Source organism: Centruroides sculpturatus, unplaced genomic scaffold, assembly GCF_000671375.1.
Source record: "Centruroides sculpturatus isolate CEXI.00-Female unplaced genomic scaffold, Cexi_2.0 scaffold1263, whole genome shotgun sequence".
Lineage (NCBI taxonomy): Eukaryota > Metazoa > Arthropoda > Arachnida > Scorpiones > Buthidae > Centruroides > Centruroides sculpturatus.
The window spans coordinates 210,428-230,196 of NW_019385466.1; the positions used below are offsets into that span (position 1 = coordinate 210,428).

Below are 19,769 nucleotides of genomic sequence, written 5' to 3' on the forward strand. Positions count from 1 at the left end.
ACTCATTTTCAACAATGCTTTCTTCCTTGTCCTGTTCGATTGCATTTTCGACGTCATTATTTTGTTCCATATTGCCATGCAAATGCAACAACTTCTCTAAATCTTCTTCAGATCTTATAACTCTAATCATATCACCAGGAATTGCTGAAGTTGCAAGGCCCATTTTCATTGGACAACCAAACATTGCTTCGTAGGGAGAACATTTGATTCCCTCGTGATATGCTCTATTTTTCATTGCCTGGATAAATCTTTAACCCTCTGACCACTTTAATAACTGATTGGTTTCCATCCACGTGATCAACATATTTTCTATGTCTTGATTAGCGCGCTCCACTGATCCTTGACTTTGACTACGCCTTGCCTTTCCATGTACGATTTTTACATCCGGCCACATGGAGCATAAACTCTCAATAACTTGGTTAGAGAATTCTTGGCCATTATCGGAATGAAGGATGCTCGACGCTCCAAAAGTGGTGAAAATATCCAAAAAATGGTATGCAACTTCTAGGGTGCGTTTAGTTTGAAGTGCACGAAGGATCACAAATTTGGTAAGATGGTTTTGGTAAACTAAAATAAATTTATAATTTCCATCTGGGGTAGTTTGTAGAACTATTAGATCAACCTGACAGCGTCAGTTCATTTCACTATGAAGTATAGGTCTGATGACAATGCCCTTTTTCAAAGTCTTCTATTTCTTTTGGCAAGGTTGACATAGCTTCAAATATGTCATAGTAGCCTCAACTGTTGCATTTTTATACTTGCGGTTACATTCCTTAAGCATCCGTGCCCTTCCACTGTGGCCAACAGCAACATCTGTTTCTTCGAGAATGTTGAATAAGTCCTCGAAACAAATGTAATACCTTATTTCTCCATCCTCCTCCTTCATAGGCGCAATTAGTTTTTCTTCGCCGCCTATAGCCAGAATGTCGTGACGCTTTATATGCCTGTAATGAACAGCTTGTTTCTTTTTCATGTTCTTTGCAGCTTTTACTTCCTCCAAACACTTTGCATATTTGTCCCTATTGAAATAAAAGTTATTATCTTTCTTGCTTGCAATGAGCTCGTTTATTGTTTCATAAAATTTCCATTTCACACTCGTCTTGATTCATAAATAACTTTTAGACAGAGAAATCTCAAACAAGATTAGAATTACTGTGCGCATTCTAACGTGTCAAACGATGGAATGCGCCGAGCGAAGGCGGCGGCGGCGCGGTGCGGTACGGGATCGGGACTATTTTTTCAACATTTACCATGTCTCTGATATAAAACCTAAGATATACCGAGTAAATGCTGGTAAAAGTTCGAAATTAACAATGATCGCAGAACATTTCGGACTTTTACCACAATGATTTGGTAAATCTTAGGTTTTACTGGAAAATCTTAGGATTTACCATAGTTCGAGCATTTACAGTAACATATACAATACTTTTCAGAAGAAAACTTTTTCATATAAAGTATTTATGTTAAGTTTTAATGTTTTCAAACATTAACATAAATATTTCAAATTAAAACTACAATAAAAATATATGAAGTCCGAATCTCACAATTGAAATTATTAAGGGAAGAGAGTTGTTTAAACCTTTCTTTGTTTCGGAAAGCGTGAAATGAGAGAAAGAAAAGATGTTTTTAAGCAAGAGCCTTTTCCTCGAGGTTTTTCCTTCGAGAAGAAGTGTCAATAACTTCTCCCACTTATCTTGACACGAAGTTATAGTCTTTGTCTACCACAACACAACGGTCGGAGTCTTTTTATATCGAAACGATAAAATGTCTTCCTCTCAAAAGAACCATTCTATCCTTCCGGAGGTACAAGACTCATTCGAGGCGTTTCAGCTCACTTCCGAGCGGTTACGTTGAATGTTTTTCTATCTTTGAGGAACAACGCCACTATCTTTACTGACGTCATCCAATACACGTGTAAAAATTGTTTATGTTTATCATTAAAACGCGATTGTTTATTGTAGAACGCGATTGTTTATTGTTATTGGTGTCACGGTGTCTGGTTTCTGTGTATATGAATAATTGTATACGAATATGACATTTATATACAATTATTCATATACAATTCATTCCCTCGCGTCTTCTTCAAACGTCAGAGTCGAGAAACTCTACTTTTAAGATAGGAAGTTTTCCCAACAAGACGTCGGTAAACCTCACAAATATTTTTTAAAATTGAATTTTTAAAATAATTATAATCAATATAAAGTTTATAGGTAAAAGAACAAAAGCAAAATAACTTACGTAGCTTATATCAATTTATTTAATTCCAGGTAAAGGAAGGGAAATGAATCGAAGAATTGTACAGATTATATTATCTAAATGGTTCGAAATTTTGGGGAGAACGGTTAGTCGATATCCAGCTTACTTTATTATTATACCTGTACTAATCACGTTAATTCTTTTTCCCGGGTGCCTGAATTTCAAAGAAATTACAGATATTGACTATTTATTTGTCGCTGAAAACGGAGAATTTGTGAAAACTAAAGAAAAAGTAGAAAAATTATTTCCCTTGAACATGTCCGAATGCGCCGATATTCCAAGAATAACGCATCGCTTAAAGAGTCCAAGTGTATACGTGTTAGGTATCGATACAGAAAACATGCTGCAAGAAAATATTTTGAAAGAAATTAAAATGTTAGATATTATCGTGAAAAACTTGACCGTTAAGAAGAATGAATTGGATATTGGATACGAAGAATTTTGCGGTATAATCAATGGAAGATGCTTCGTAAATCCCATTTTAAATGTAATTTCTAAGTTGGAAAAACGTGTTTCTAACTGGAACAAAATTAAATATCCAATTGATATAGATCCCGTAACGTTTTCGTACGAAGCTTATGGCATTAATTTAGGTGGAGTTACTGTTGATGATGGTGATTATGTTAAAAATGTACGTGCATTAAGGCTGGTGTATTTGATGGACGAAACAGATCCAGAGAAGATAGTATCGATAGAAAAATGGACGAAATCAGTGTTTAAGAAATTATCTGAAGTAAAGTTTAAGAATATTCGAGTAATTCCTGATTTTATAAACCTCGTGGATGGTTCTTATTTATTATATATAAAAGGCATAACGCCTTTCATAGCAGTGTCAATAATATTAATAATGATTTTTTCTGCGATATCGTTCCTTACTAATAGTTGGAAAAGAAGTAAACCTTGGCTAGGAATTTCGTCTTGCATATCAGCTGGATTGGCCATTTGCTCTTCATTTGGATTTGCTTCTTATTGCGGTCTGGAGTATTCAGCCACCAATATTACAATTCCATTTTTAGTTATAGGTAAGAGATTAGTGTTTAAATTAAATTCTGTGTCCTGTTATAATGAACTGATTTTTATATTTTTATAAATAAATAAATACTTCTGGATAGTTAGTAAATTTTCCACATAATATTAAATATATTTTTTAACTTATCAGTTCATTACAACAAGTTCCCTACTTCATTCATTTATTTATATTGTTTTTCTGTTTTTATACAATATTTGTGAAAACTAAAGAAAAAGTAGAAGAATTATTTCCCTTGAACATGTCCGAATGCGCCGATATTCTAAGAATAACACATCGCTTAGAGTCCAAGTGTATATGTGTTAGGTATCGATACAGAAAACATGTTGCAAGAAAATATTTTAAAAGAAATTAAAACGTTAGATCTTATCGCGAAAAACTTGACCGTTAAGAAGAATGAATTGGATATTGGATACGAAGAACTTTGCGGTATAATCAATGGAAGATAACTTAATAACTTCATTAAGTGTTTATTAGTAAGAAATGTGGACTTTCTAGTATTTAATATTATGCCGTATTTAAAATAAGTATTTTGAAATGTATAAATGTCATTTGGGAGAATTATTTTATTTATTACCTTTTATTACACAAGGTGTGTCACGACAAATGAGTGCCATCCTGATACAAAGAAACACGAAAGTACAAACTTTCGACCAACCCTAATAACATATAATGATAACAATAACATCCGGCGTATAAAGATACACCTGCTAGCAATTAATAATTTACGAAACCATTAGTCCTAAATTTTTTATTATTCAAAATTATTCGAACATAGAGAATCATCTGTGTCGTTGATCGCGGCATGTATTCTATAAAAATATGACTATTATATCATAGATAAACGGTAACGTGGCAGGAAAAAGTATGAATAATTTTTAATGTACAAATATTAGTTTCTGTTTAGTTGATTTTACTACTACCTGGTTCCGTACGACTTAAAAGACACTCACAATTTATTAAAGCAATATGTAGCGTCATCTGTTATCAGATTTTATCTACAAACTTTAATTTGTTGCTAATTGCTAAAATCTCTCTCTCTCTCTCTCTCTCTCTCTCTCTCTCTCTCTCTCTCTCTGGTCTGTCATGACCATACTACATCTATATTCTGTATTTCTTCGATTAAACCCCTGAAAATAATTTTTTAAACCTATGTCTTTTTCGGGTTTATTTTGAAGATCTTAAAATAAAAACCTTGTTATTCGATTCTATACAATTTGAAGATATAGAAATTTAGTTAAATTCCTTACTTGCTATTTCAAACTACATTACACTGTGCAGTATAGTACTACGGGTTTCCCATGCTTTTCAACCTGGAGTTCATTTTTAACAACACTTTTATTTTCAGGAGTCTATTTGAATCCCGGAGTTTAACCGAGGAAATGCTGTATATCTAGATAAGGTTAACACTGAAAATTATTAATGTAAGAAAAATACATTAATGAAAGAGAAAAATACAAAAGAAAGGGTTCAAACGCTTTCGAGTACTACACACTCAGTATCGAGAACAGCGTTATTATTCCTAATAATGAGTACAGGATTGCTTAAAAATTTATAACCGCATTTTGATAAAGTTTATATATTTTAATTAATTAACGACTGACAACTTATAATTAATTGCAAAAAAAAAATAATTATTAAAATTTATTTTTTATAATTAAGCAACCGAAATTGACGATTCCTGTATTTTACTGGCCTCTTGGAGATCAACCGATTTTATGAAAAGTGTGGAAAAACGATTGTCAAAAACATATTCTGAAGCTGCAGTTTCCATCACTCTGACGTCTTTAACAAATTTCATATCTTATTGCATTGGAATGACTACCCCGTTTCCCATCGTTAGAATATTCTGCACATATGCAGCAATTTCCATCTTATTTACATTCTTGTACCAAATCACATTTTTCGGAGGATGCATTGCAATAAGTGGGTTTCGAGAATATAACATCATGCAAAAATCACCAGATTACAAGGAAATAGGTATAATTCACACTACTTCAAACTTATACTTTTAAACGTCTTTATTTAATCTTAATTTTTTAATCTATAAACTTTAGGTATTAAAAGTAATTCTCAAGAAGATATATTTAAAGAAGAAATCTGCATGAAATTTTTTCGGGATCTAATTGATAAAATTCTTTCTTCGACATCAGCCAAAATTATTATTATCCTCCTTTATTTCACTAATTTGGGAATTGGAATATGGGGAATTTTTCATCTAGTTGAAGGTTTTGATATTTCTAAAGTCTTTCCTGTCGATTATTCAACTGAAAGTATTGGTGTGTATTATAAATACTTTACTCAATTTTCTTTGCCAATTCAAATTATAATAGAAGAACCTCTAAACTATGCTGACCCCCAAGTTCAACAATCCATCGACAAATTAATTCATAAAATGGAATCTCATCCGCACATTTCTTCAGATTTAACTGTTTGGTGGCTTAAATACTACAATGTCTTTTTGAATCACGATATTGCTAAGTTTTCTTTGAAGGGATATAACATATCATTAAAACAAGATTTTATCGATGGTTTACGCAATGTATTCTTTCGTTTTAAAAGTGCTTATCCATTTAGATACGATGTTAAATTCAATAAAAATGGAACCAAAATCGTTTCTAGTAGAATTATTTTCATATCGAAAAATGTCACAAATAGAATAGAAGAAATAAAATTAATGAAAGATGTTAATAAAATCGTAAAAGATTCTAAGCTTTCTGTAAAAGTATTTTCATTATTTGAGAATGTAGTGGAACAAGCTACCATAATTCGTTCTATAATTTTTCAACTGATATGGGTCACAATTCTAATAATTATTATCCTATTTTATATATTTATTCCTTATATAATTTGTACAATTCTTGTATCCATTTCTGTAGTAAGTTCTGTTGCTGAAACAATTGGATTAATGGCATTTTGGGATATTAACCTCGATATTATATCAACGATGATTCTAGTACTCTGCTTTGGTTTTTGCATTAATTATCCAAGTCACATTGTTTTTGCCTTTTCTAATTACACAAAGAAAAGCGATAACTTAGGAGAAAAATTAAGCTTTTGTGCATATTTAGTTGGATTTCCAATATTTCAGGGTTCTTTATCGACAATTGTAGGAGTTTGTGTATTTTTGTTCAGTCCTATGTACGTTTTCATTACTTTTTTTAAAATAGTCTTTATTATAGTTATGCAAACAGCCTTTCATTCAATGTTTTTTATTCCAGTTTCTATAGATTTTTTAAATAAAGCTTGTTGTCTTAACAAAAAAGCTGATAAAAACCCTTCATCTCAGGTAAATGGCAAAATATAAAATACAGTACTACTTTGTATTTAACGTTTGTTAATATTATAGATATAATAAATAAACGTTCATTATATCATTGATCTAATATACTTAGGCCTATATAAATGAAAAAGTTTATTGTAAGCTTAAATAATACAATAATACTTAAAAGGACCGGATCAATAAAAGTCTGGGGCTAAGTATTCAGACATTCCTGGATAATCAATTCCCATTTCTTAAGGATTTAACAGTCTTGTAAAGAACATGCTTATTATTATTATTATATGATAAAATAAAAGTAGAATTATTTTAAATGAGAAGAAAAAAAGGCGCCGTTATGAGTCATTTCTGTCTTGGAACTTATGCAGTTGCATATTTTTCTTAATGATTAATCCAGCCCTGTTATTTAACTGATGATAGATTGTTTATTTATTTGTTTACTACTTTTAAATGTTAATTTTAATCGTACGTTTTAAATTTTTGCAAAAAGTTGCAATTAGAAATCAGGATAATGAAATTCAAGAAAAATTAAGATGTTTTGTTTTAAATTAAAAACCGTCGAAGTATAATAATATGTCTATGGTTATCGTGCTTAACTGACGTTAAGAATGATATTTCAATTTCTTAAAATAAATATAAAACAAATTCGATATCGTAAGATAAAGAAATGTGAAATTCATCATACATTGTAAGATATTTAAAAAGAGATAGACAAATAAATAGATTTTATGTTTGAATTATAAAACAGTTTAAATAATCTTTAGATATTTACGATTGAACAAATTTTATGAATAAGTGTTTGAATATTTTTGTAATGTTGAAATGCGAATAAAATAATCATTTATTTTAGGTCTGTTCTTTTACCTTCCATTTTAAATTTACTCTATCATAATTATACTGAATATCAAGATGTACTTGTAAAATATCTCTATGTAAAGACTCTACTTGTAAAATATGAAATAATACTACTGCAAATATTTGTACGTAAGCATAAAAGCATACTTTACATTTTTAATAAGTATTAAATAAAATTTTTAAAGAAATAAACATAAATAAGCTATAAGTTACATGAATTAGTTATTCCTTTTTATACGTAAACACAAAATATATTCATTTCTCATGTAAAAAAAGATGATAAAGATTTTAGTAAATACTATTTTAATTGCAATTAAATATTGACCTAGTAATATAATACTTAATACGTTCTCTACTGATAATACATCAATCAGTCAAGAGTCTAATCTCAACTTTTAAAATTAGTTTCATTTATCAAATATGTTATCAGCAATTATAAATAACTGTAATTACTTAATTCGTTTATGTTGTATTTATTAAATGTAAATTTTTTTATTCAACTTTATTAAAAGTATAAAATATTCAGTACCTAAAGTAGTTATGTGCTAATCATTATTCTGTTATGGTGTTTTTGTCCGTATTTTTAAGTCATTTCCAGAATCATTAAGTAAAGAAAATCATTATTTATTATAATAAAAATCTATTTTAATTATAAAGAAAATATTAAGTTTTATGAATACTGTGAAAGAAAGTAAAAATTAGGTCACTGTCCTGTTTGGTCTGCTACGTCTCTGTGTGGCACGGTGTCTCCTCTCATTCAGCTTTTCTTCGTGTTACATATTACTGTATATTTCTATGCGTCATTAGATTCGTTTATTTGCCTTCATTTTCTGACAGGTTATGGGTACAGCAGCTGATTCATACGTTTATGTATTCGGGAAGGAAGAAGATTGAGTGATAATCATCGTTTATGTAGACGATTTAATTAATATTGGCAGCGAAGAAGATTGAAAACCTTGAGACCATTAAATCGAAACTAAAATCTGCATTTAAAATAGTAGACCTAGGTCTTATAAGTAACATTTTAGGCGTTGAAATAAACAGAGAAGGGCCAACAAGTAGCGTCCGTTTAAGGCAAACAAAATATATTTAATGAACTGATGAAGAGATTCAACTTAGTGGATGTGAAAACTGTCGCTACACCGATAGAGTCAAATATGAAAATTTAGAAGAAAATGGGTCCAATCTCCGAAAGCGAGAGAAAAATCGGCATGAAAAATCGGCCTTATAGAGAGCTCATCGAAAGTCTTATCTGCATGGCAAACGCGACACGTCCAGACATTGCTTTTGCTGCGAGCACATTAAGTCGTTTATGTGCTGATCCCGGTAAAACACATTGGATGATTGCGAAGCTGTTTTGAGAGATCTCAAAGGTACTTCTATGTATGGAATAACATACGTCAAGAAGAACAAAGATCTTAGAGCCTACACGGATTCGGATTAGGCTTAAGACGTAGACAACAGAAAGTCGTGTACAGGTAACATTCTGATATTAGCAAGCGGTCCGATTAGTTGGAAGTCAAAGAAACAGACATCTGTTGCAATGTCGACCATGAAAGCAGAGTATTCAGCTCTAGCTGAAGCTTCGCTAGAAATAACTTACATAAAAAGGCAGTTAGTTCATATGGGTTTTAAAAGATGTATAAAAAAACGCCACTTGTGTTTACTGCGATAACTAAAGCGCGATACAGTTATCGAAGAATGCAGTTTTTCACTAGCGTAGTAAGCATATCGACGTAAGCTATCATGTCATTCGAGAATTAGTCGAAAAAGGGAAAATTGTGGTTTATTATTTGAGGACGGACCTAATGATCGCAGATTTCCTAACGAAACCGCTAACGGAAACTAAGTTCGATAGATTCGTGAAAATGTTAAAATTAAATTGAAATAATTGATATTTGTTATGTATATGGCACACATCGATAGAGGGAGTGCGAAAGAAAGTAAAAATGTAATCCCTGTGTGCTAAAACATATTTTGTATTAGACGACGCTATGCTGGCGAACTTTACATTTTTAGGTCACTGTCTTGTTTGGTCTGCTACGCACGGTGTCTCCCCCATTCACTTTTTCCTCATGTTACATATAACTATACATTTCTGTGCGTCGTTAGATTCGTTTATTTGCTTTATTTTCTGACAAATACTTATTAATATCGTTAATTATGTGAAATTTTATTTTCATTTGGTAGCTAAACAAAGCATTTTTAAAACCAGAATAAAATAAACTTATTTAAATAATGTAATAACTAACAACAGTGGCGCATTATCCTATAGAAAAAAAGAGCGATTGACTGGGGCCTCTATCAACAGGGGGCCCAAATCAATGTTTTAAAAGAAAATATTTCCCCTAACACATTCCTCCGAAGAAAAATGTCTGAAGTAAACTCTATACAAGGGGCTCCCTAATTCAAATTTTTCTGGATCTCACGAAGTTGTAACGCAACACTGATTGATAATGATGTACGCAAATTTAAGCACAAAATATCGATGCGTACTATGTATACTAACGTAACCTAAAAATATACAGTAACGATAACCAACTCATTTCTCACGAGCAACGTCTTTTATATCATATTTTTAGATTAAAGAAATCAGATGGATAACGTAGGTTACGCGTTTGAGTGTAACAAGTTTGACCAATCATAACGCGAGTTAATGGCGCTTTTACTAAATATGGTTACATAAAAAATTGGGTCAGACAAGTGGCCCAATTTCGGAATGGCCAGTAGTTATCATATGCCGCACTTACCTTAACAGTTCATAAGTATCATTTAAAGTTATTGAATATTATTGCTGTGATTAACTTTGAATGAAAATATCAAATGTATTATCTTTTAAATTTATCACTTTTTCTGATTATTCCTTTTGTTTTCTGGTATAAGTAAGTACTTGATATATAATGTTTTAAACAATATTAAAAAAATATTAAAATATCTTGTAATTTAAATTATTTTAAGGCCAAATTATTAATGAAGTACAAAGATTAATTGTAAAAATTTTAGTCGCTATTTTTGTTAATTTAATATCTATATTTTTAAGTTAAAGTAATACAAGTAAAAAAATCGAAGACGTGCTGAGTTCACTTCTGAAATATTTTTATTTACTTGATTATTTACAATTAATCAAATGCGAATGAAACGTCAAAGTAAGAAAATTTAAATAAATAAAAAATATACATATATTTTAAGTTTTAGAACTGAACATTCTATTGTTACATTATTTGAAATAACTCATGAAATTCTGAAAAATTTATTTTATATTTTAGATAATAATTTACATTTTCGAGTTTATAAAAATTTGCAAATGTTTTGATACTTTTAGAGAAATCTTTTTTATTTTAAGATAATTTTTTAAACATTAAACAAATTTTGTTGTTAACCACTACAGATTTAAATAAAACGATAAGTAACTAAATAGGTTAATAGGTAGCGCAAACAAGAATAGTTAGTTAATGCTTAGAAAATTATTTTAAGATAAAAAGATTTTATAATACGGTAAAGGTGTTCATTGTTTCTCTCATTTACATTTATTAATTATAAAATTAATATTATAAAAAGTATAGCATGCTACAATATATCGAAGATATCGAAATGTTATAATGATTTATAATGTGTGTAATGATTTTAAAGTTGGTAAAAATAATCTTCTAAAATATATAAAAATTTTCTGATATTTAAATATTATCACACTGAACATTTGTAAATTAATATATTCATTTAAAATATAAACTTAAATATTATTTAATTATTATTAAACGTTAGTAACATTGTCGAAAACAAAATTGCGTTTTGTTATAACAATTTAAATTAATCTAACTATTCAAAGTTCTCCTGTGATATTAAAGAATATAATTGCTGAATTTATTTATTATTTGTTCTCAAGTAATATTTATGCATAAATTTAAACATTCACAAAATGTTTAATACTAAAAGTTAATTAATGTAGACTAATACATTTGTAGAATGTTGACATATATTATCGAGTTAAATGCGCTAATTGAGACGGAGTGTTGAAAACGTAAATAGCATATCTTTTTCTAAGAATACCTCATGTTTTACTTGAAGATATAAAACTTTTACTGATTTTTACGATATTTACGATTTCGTCAATTATACGCATTACATATTTATTTTTTAAAATATTATACATCAACTAGAAATGTTTAATTTCTAGCTAATATAACTGGGATTTCTAGGTTTCTAGTTAATGATTAGCCAATTATACACAACATTTCAGTGGCGTAGCGTAGTGGGGGCGACACTTTTAGGGGGCGACAAAATTTCACAATAAATAATAATAATACCTTATAAAAATTTGAACCATTTCATTTCATATTTTTGTCGCACCTACGATTAGGACCGATTGAAATGAGCACGGAATTGTTCATTACTTATTCTGTGACGAAACTGAATTTTAGTATTTTAAATTGAGATATCTAAATAAGGGGGCGGCAAAATTTTTCTCCGCCCCCGGGCGGCTGACACCCACGCTACTCCACTGCAACATTTATTCCGTTAATATGATTATTTAACTAAAATTAGTTCACTGTACTTATAAAATCATTTTTAGATTCGCGTATAAAACATTCTTAGCTCTAAAATTAGATTTAAAATTTGGACGTGTATTCAGTTGGTAGAGAAATTTCGATAATTATCTTCTTCTTCTTTTTACTAATCTGAAACCGTGCTTCAAACTTTGTTGCTTCAAACACAATAAAGTGTTATAAATTAAGACACTTGGCGGTTTTCTCATCTTTTATTCAGTTGATACGTGTGAAATTATGCACGTTTCGGGCTCCTAAGTCATCAGCCCCTCATCAGAAAACAAAGCGTTCTAGTATTGAAACGGCGGATATCATCAAATTGAAGGAAGATGAAAGTAACCCAACACCAAAACAACACATACAAGATGAAAATACAAGTTGGCTGATAAGGGGCTTAGGAGCCCGTAACGTATAGCCTATAATTTCACACACATCAACTGAATAAAAGATGAGAAAACCGTCAAGTGTCTTAATTTATAACACTTCATTGTGTTTGAAGCAACAAAAAAATTATCTTCTTATTATACAGTTTAATTAGCTTATCTACCGTATGAACTTTTAATAAATAAGTAAGAATGAACAAATTTACTGAAAGAATTTTTGTGAATCTAATACATAAAGAAGAAAGTTAGTTTGTTTGTTCTTTACATATTTTGACACGATTTGAGCAAATGAAAACCTTTTCAGGGGCTATCCAGGAGATCAACGATTACGTTTGGTCGAATTAACTTCATCCCCACCCGTAACAGGTCCCTTTTATATCTGACCAGTGGGATGGTGGCATTTGAATAAAAAAATTACTTAATATAAAATTATCAGCTAGCACAAAATGTAATTTTAGAGCTTTCGAGTTACGCACCTAGATGGTTTAGTAATCTACTATGTAATTCCAAATTTACGTATGTCAAATCTTCCATTCGTAGTGTAGCCTAAATTACCTTACAGTGCCTTTACATAGCCTATGTCTTTCTTGCGAACGAAATTATACAAATGTTGTTTAATAATAGCCTATTCACACAAATATAATAAAATTATACCTCAAATGTAGAGTACTTAACGATAGCCTTCCATAACCCGTTTATTAATTATAGAATGATGATACGGATGAGGCAATGTGTTGGGAGTCATCAATGTCAGACTTTTTAGAAGAACGTTGCACAATACGCTTAAAACTAGAACTAGGTCACATGACGTCTGGCTGACGACTGGTGGAACACTGGTCAGTTTCTTCAAAATTCTATCCAGAGAGATTTGAACAACAGTTCTTTTCTTCTCTTTAAATGCAGATATCCCTTGCTTAACGCGATTTTGATTGACGCGCGAAATTATTTTTGTCTATCCCTTTATATACGCGGCAGAAGTTTTAATTAACACGGCTTTAACAACTGTCTTTACTTAACATAGCTACCGTATTTGATTAACGCGATTTTGAGAATTTAATATATGCGGTAGCATCGATTAATTAATCGGGATTAATTAACTGCGTTAATCAAAGAATACCTATATTTCTTTACAACAAGCAATGCCATCTACTATTCTTTGCACGTTAGCAGAACTTATTTGCATTCAACTTCTCAGAATGAAACAAGAAAGAGTTTATTTCACGATACGCTTCAATCAATTTTTTGATGTTATTCAAACTTCCCCATAATGTCGCTTGCTTCGCTTATTAAACGCTATCCATAATATCTGTGTCGAAGATTTCTTTACGTAAATATTAATTTACTCAAGTCAGATTTACGTAAGTAAAGGTCTGCCCTATATATATTCTTATATTGTTTTTGTGTAAAATGCTAGCTTTACTACTGTTCATGACTAATTACATTACTAATAAGAAACTTTTCTCGTATATTAATTATTAAAATGTTAAGTTAAATTATGTATATATATTTTGGATATTATTTAGCAAATATTTAAATTGATAATATCATTTTGTAAAAATTCTAAACTAAAAATTTTTTATGACATTTTCACGAAATTCAACTTTATTGCGTATCGCAAATTTAAGCAAATATTGAATACAATATGTGATTTTATTTTGTTCTGGATATTTCATTTTACTATAAAACCAAAAACTATATAACAAACTGTATAGTATATATCTTATTCAATAAATAGCAGCTATAAGTTTGTAAATCTCATAAATCATATAAACCTATATAAAGTAATAATAAAGAGTTATAAGCATCTAGCAAAGTTTGCTTAAAAGTCCGATTTGCATCAAAATTTATTCAGGTATGTATTATAAGAAATAAAACATGTTAGCAAAGTTTTAGATCGATATGCATAAGAAATTAAAAAATTAAACGAATGTGTCCAAGTTTTTAAGTTGACTTGGCCAAAATCAACAATTTATATTCAAATATTTGTATTCACGAATAAAATGTAAGTATATTTTCCAAATATATTTTAAATTTTCGAGAAAAATTTTCACGCTTTAACAAAATAAAAAATTATTTTATTCTCCGAGAACCAAAATAAAAAGCTAAGTGATTATTTATTGTGTGATCATCACAATGCTGGGCTGCAATTTTTAATCATATTTTTTATTAATTTAATTTATAATATATGCTCTCCACCTCAAATTAGTAGTATCTGTACATCATACTTTACCTTTAACAATAGAGTTCTGCCGATTATCTGTTAACTACTTTCAAAATAAATGTTTTGAACTGAAATAATATGACTTTCCGTTTGCCTTGGAAACTCTTATATAGTTAATCGGGGCTTCCTGCCCCCAAGGCTTCCATATATGGTCTTGTATTCCCACTATCTAATTTCCTTCTCGCGATTAAGGAAAGACGGACGGACGAACGACAGTGGGAATTTATAGTTTTACAATTTTTTTGAAATCGCAGCCCAATACATTCTTGTGACTGATTTAGTCGAAAAAGATACAGTGAGAAATTTAAAAATGTTTCCATTGACTGAAAACTATTTTTTCTTAATACAGAAATAATAGCTGAAATTATTGTTTTTAAATACGGCAATAAAAGTTTCATTTAGATTAATAATGAAACTGTATTAATACATATATATATTGTTTTTAAATTGATATACTCATCAAAGCTATCTCTATGGAAGCACGTATTTGGATTTTTTCTTTGGATTGAAAAGGGATGTAATTGAGCATGATAATTAATTTTTGTTTTTTGTTAACAAGTCTGTAAAGTTTCAAAAATAAGTAAATTAACTGTATGAGAATTTAAAATAATTAGTCACTGAATCAGATTACAGTGCACTTTCGTTCATTGTTGGACAAAGCTCTTTGAATTAGTGGAAAGTTCAGATCAGCAAAGTTATATACTGTGTAAGACACACAAACACCAGTCTTTAATTTTTTGAAAACTTATGTGTGAAATATATTGATAGTATATGTAAAAATATATAGTACTGTACATATTAATCTTACAGTTACATTAAAAATATTGGCTAATTTAGTTTTAATATTTGGTAATAAGTCTATCAGAGTGTGTATTGTTCGAAGAAAGTGTTTATTTTCATTTTGCTTCTAAGTAGGGGAAAGCGGGACTAGTTGTGACAAGACTTATAACTTTATTTCTTCAGACTGATAGTACTGAATGCCGTCATTGCAACATTATATTTATCCCACTTAATATTGCATATGAAGTTAGAGCAAGAATATTGCGCAGCATTGAAGTTATAGGCCTATTAATTAATGTGTTTTTAGGGTCGAAAAGTGAAATTTGTTTGATAGTTTTAAATAGGACTTTTTCTAGCATATGATGAAGTACGTTTAAATTCATTTCATATCTGTGGACAACTGACCTTCAGACATTATTTTAAATAATGCTATAATGCTTGTAGTTACAGAAACAGAAGAAGAAGAAAATGGCAGTTGGGGCCTAGTTGCGACACGCAATGAGGGGATATATTGATATCGTCACAACTTACTTTGTTCATCTTACGTTTAACGTATAAAGCTTCATTCATATCTACAGACACCGTACGTGGCAGAAACGTAACAGCACAGACATAAAAATATTATTACATACATTTTCTATGGGCATATTTACATATACCAGCGTGAGCGAACCGTGTCCGCACAGACACAGGCCGGAACCGGCCGGCATTGCGAGAATGTTTTGTCTGTGGAAGTCGGCGCGATTAGAATGAACGCCATCGTCGACACGCACAGACAGTGCTTGTTTAAAATGATGAATCAAGAGAAATTAATTGAATTAGTTCAGGAATATACATTTCTTTATGATTTAAGTAATCGCAGGTATAGTGACAATCAACGAAAAGATGACGCGTGGAAAGAAATAACAAAAAAACTTCAAGTAAAAGGTAAGTAGAAATGCATTTAAGAAAAAAACATTATTATTGTTTACATTACTCCTGCAGGTAAATCAAAAAACAGAGCAAGTTTGTCTCTGACATCAAAAGCAGTAGATTGACTACTTCCTCCTTGCCTTGATAAGCCTTTCAAATTACTAACTGCTGCATTTTCTCTTGCATGGGCGTTGTTATATTTTATAAAGTTGTGCAGAATACATGTAGTCATAATTACTTTGTCTGCATTTTCGGGTTTCAGCTGGATTCTTCTATTGTATAAACGAAACTTTTGTGCCAATTGTCCAAAAGTATTTTCTACTACCTTTCTTGCACGTGACAATCTGTCATTGAAATTTCTTTTGCACTGCACATGTGTTTGCGGCTGTGGGTAAGGCCGCATTAAATATGTTTTTAAAGAAAATGCTTCATCTCCTATAATGACCTGCAGCATTAGTATTTCAGTACCAGGTAGATATTTTTCTTCTGGTACATTTAAAGTATCCGCCGATAAAGCTTTTCCAGTGATTGAATTAGAGAATATTCCTCCGTCACTATTTTTGCCTATATCCACACATAAATTTATAGTTGGCATCAACGATCGCCATCAGTACAATTGAGAAAGTTTTTTTATAGTTAAAATAAAGAGATCCACTGTTAGCTGGAGCCGTTATGACGAGTGTTTGCCATCGATGGAACCAAAGCAATTGGAAAAGTTCCATACGTGCCAAAATTCCTCTGATATCTTTAACCATTTCTTTTGGGAGGTGTTGGCATGCATTCTTCTGTCATTTCTTGTATGATAGCAGTACATACTTCTACAATTATATTATGCACAGTGCTCACACCAAGTCGATAACTGTACACTATAGTTAGGTAGGAGTTTCCGGTTGCCAAAAATCTGCAATAAAATTAAACAAGTCAATTTTTGTTTCAAATTGCGACTGCAAGAAAACATGGGCTTTACTACGTGATGCATTCCGACGTGCCATAAAAAAGCGAAAATAACTAAAAGTAGACAAGCTAGTGTATCTAGGAAAAAATGGAAATATGAAGACGAGATGTCTTTTTTGTTGCCGTATTTCAAGGAGAGACCCATTATTGGCAATGTTCCAGCTAACCATTTAGACAAAAATAGTAATGCTGAAGAAAATTGTTCTGATGAAGATAATCAAGCAAGGTCGTCTTCTCCTGAAGCTATAATAGCACACTCCATTCCACCTCCAAAGCGGCCAAATATTACCGAAGCAACTGTGACCCAGCCATCTACCTCTAAAACGATGCATTCAATTTCAGAATCTTCACAAAACTATGCGCCAGTGAAAACAGGACTAAAATTTACAAAGAAATAATTTCGCGACCTATTTCCAGTGAGACTTCTTCAAACACGTTAATGAAATTTATATTAGAAAATAAAGCGAAGATTAATGTCATTCAGCAATTTTTTGATAGTATCGCTACCACAGTTCAGTCATTCCATCCACGAGATAGAGCAATAGCAAAAACTAAAGTATTTAGAGTAATATCAAAAATGCAGCTAGACATTCTAGGTAGAGATTTAAGTACCCATTCTGAATATGTAGGTTCGCCTGCATCGTATGAAACGCAAATACTAGAACAACGAAACGATTTCTATAACACACCATCACCACATTCGCCCTCACCTGGATCAGTACAATGGAACAACATTTCTAATATGAGTCAGGACTACAAGGGGTTGACAATATCCAAGAACCAGAAATACGACGACAGGACAACATACAAGAAACAACACCTGAATACTCATTACAACATTATTTTACTACATATGTCCCAGAATAAAACAAATTTTGTTATATCTATAATAAGTTTACCTGAACCAAATTTTGTACCAAAATCGAGAAAAGGATAGTTGCAAGTACTCTTAGTTTTGTAGAATTTAAATATCTACATGAACAATAAGGATTTTACCTCAAACAAACGGCTACTTTTTCTCTAGGCGATAAAGACTCCTTGAACTTTGTGTCTTGCTTAGTTATCATTGGTTTAATTTTAGTTACAATGGTCTCGAACTCATATATACTCATCCTAAAATATTTCAAAAATCTGTCCTCATCGTCCACGAGTTCCTTGAATAATGTATAAAATTCTCCTTCTTTTTTTCGTTTTACATTTATGGGATGAACAGCAAACCTCCTTTTTTTAGTTGCTTTTCTACACAACCTGATTCTTCTTCTTCTAGTAAAATTGCCATCACGACTAGTTCTTCTATCGAAAATTTTCGGAACATGGTACGCGCGTACATTTCCTACTATGCCTGAAGGCGTCTGTGCATGCTGGGTTGTAGATGTGAAAACTATTGTCTGTGCCGTGTCTGCCACGTTACGTGCTGGCCACACTACGTGCCTGTAGATATGAATAAAGCTTAATAGTCTTCTTCAGAAATGGTACATAAAGAGAACATGTTACAAGAGGAAAACGGAGAGGACAAAGCAGTCTTACGAGGCTTACAAGATTACAGAAAAGCGGCTAAAGAAGTAGTCAAAAAGATGTATTTTAAGGGAATCTTCAATGTCTATAGCAGGGGTGTCCAACCCGTGGCCCAAGGCAAGTTCCAATGCGGCCCAATAAACGTGTAAACAAAACCGACAAATTCTTTTATTTTTTTTTATTTACTTATTTCAACGGCATAAACTCAAAAAAGAAATTTCACAAAGCTGTAAACTTTTATACATATTTTATTTCTGAGTGAAAAGGAAATATTTTCAAATACTTGGAGATGTGTGAATGACGAAGGAATACTAAATAAAGCTGAAGTTGTGACTCAAAGGATTATAGACCCAAATTTGAGAAAAGGAGAGAAAGGCCAAAAGATAAAAAGTAGTGAGGAAGGTTGGAAAATTAAGGGTCAATATTTGCATAACAGAAGGTCTATTTAACCTTTCTCACTACTTTTTATCTTTTGGCCTTCCTCTCCTTTTCTCAAATTTTGGTCTATAATCCTTTGAGTTCAAACTCCAGCATTATTTAATATTCTTTCCAGCATTGAAAGACCATTGAAAGATTTGGCTACCCTTTTTTCAGTTTGGCGTAAAAATTATCATTTCGCGCGTTGGCTACTTTCTGGGCTACATATTATTTATAAATATATTAGTCGAATAAAAATGCACTTTAAAATGGTGTTTCGTCGTTTTTTTATTAATTAGAGACCCAAATAAAACAAATATTTGTTTTTCAAAAAAATTTTTGTTTGTTTCCTTTATAATAAATGAATTTATTTATCTCTAAGTAAAAATTGAAAGGGTCTGTAGAAGTAATTTTTTAAATTATCCTTGTTCGTGATAAAGTTATAAAGTTTTAATACTTACTACTATAATCTAGACATGCTAATTCTTAAATATACTTGTATATTTAAGGATTGGGTCACAAATATTATATATACTTGTGGCCCAAAACTCCATGACTTCTTTTAATGTGGCCCAGTAGAACAAAAAGGTTGGACACCCCTGATCTATAGAATGTCTCTTAGATT

The 19,769-nt window shown here is 31.0% G+C and overlaps 2 protein-coding genes across 7 annotated transcripts in view; both read left to right on the forward strand.

The window, feature by feature from the left end:
- LOC111639256 (patched domain-containing protein 3-like) overlaps positions 1-7,335 on the forward strand; it is a 27,603-nt gene extending 20,268 nt beyond the window's left edge. For all 6 annotated transcript variants that reach the window (XM_023385084.1, XM_023385078.1, XM_023385080.1 and 3 more), the window contains 3 exons: positions 2,268-3,278; positions 4,946-5,263; positions 5,341-7,335. In XM_023385084.1, the coding sequence (XP_023240852.1) occupies positions 2,282-3,278; positions 4,946-5,263; positions 5,341-6,590 (2,565 nt within the window). In that variant the 5' untranslated portion in view covers positions 2,268-2,281 and the 3' untranslated portion in view covers positions 6,591-7,335. The remainder of the gene's footprint in view (positions 1-2,267; positions 3,279-4,945; positions 5,264-5,340) is intronic.
- The window catches only part of LOC111639259 (cytochrome P450 3A2-like), a gene marked incomplete at its 3' end in the record, with an annotated part of 48,744 nt that overhangs the window by 15,132 nt on the left and 13,843 nt on the right, over positions 1-19,769 (forward strand). The window lies entirely within an intron of this gene.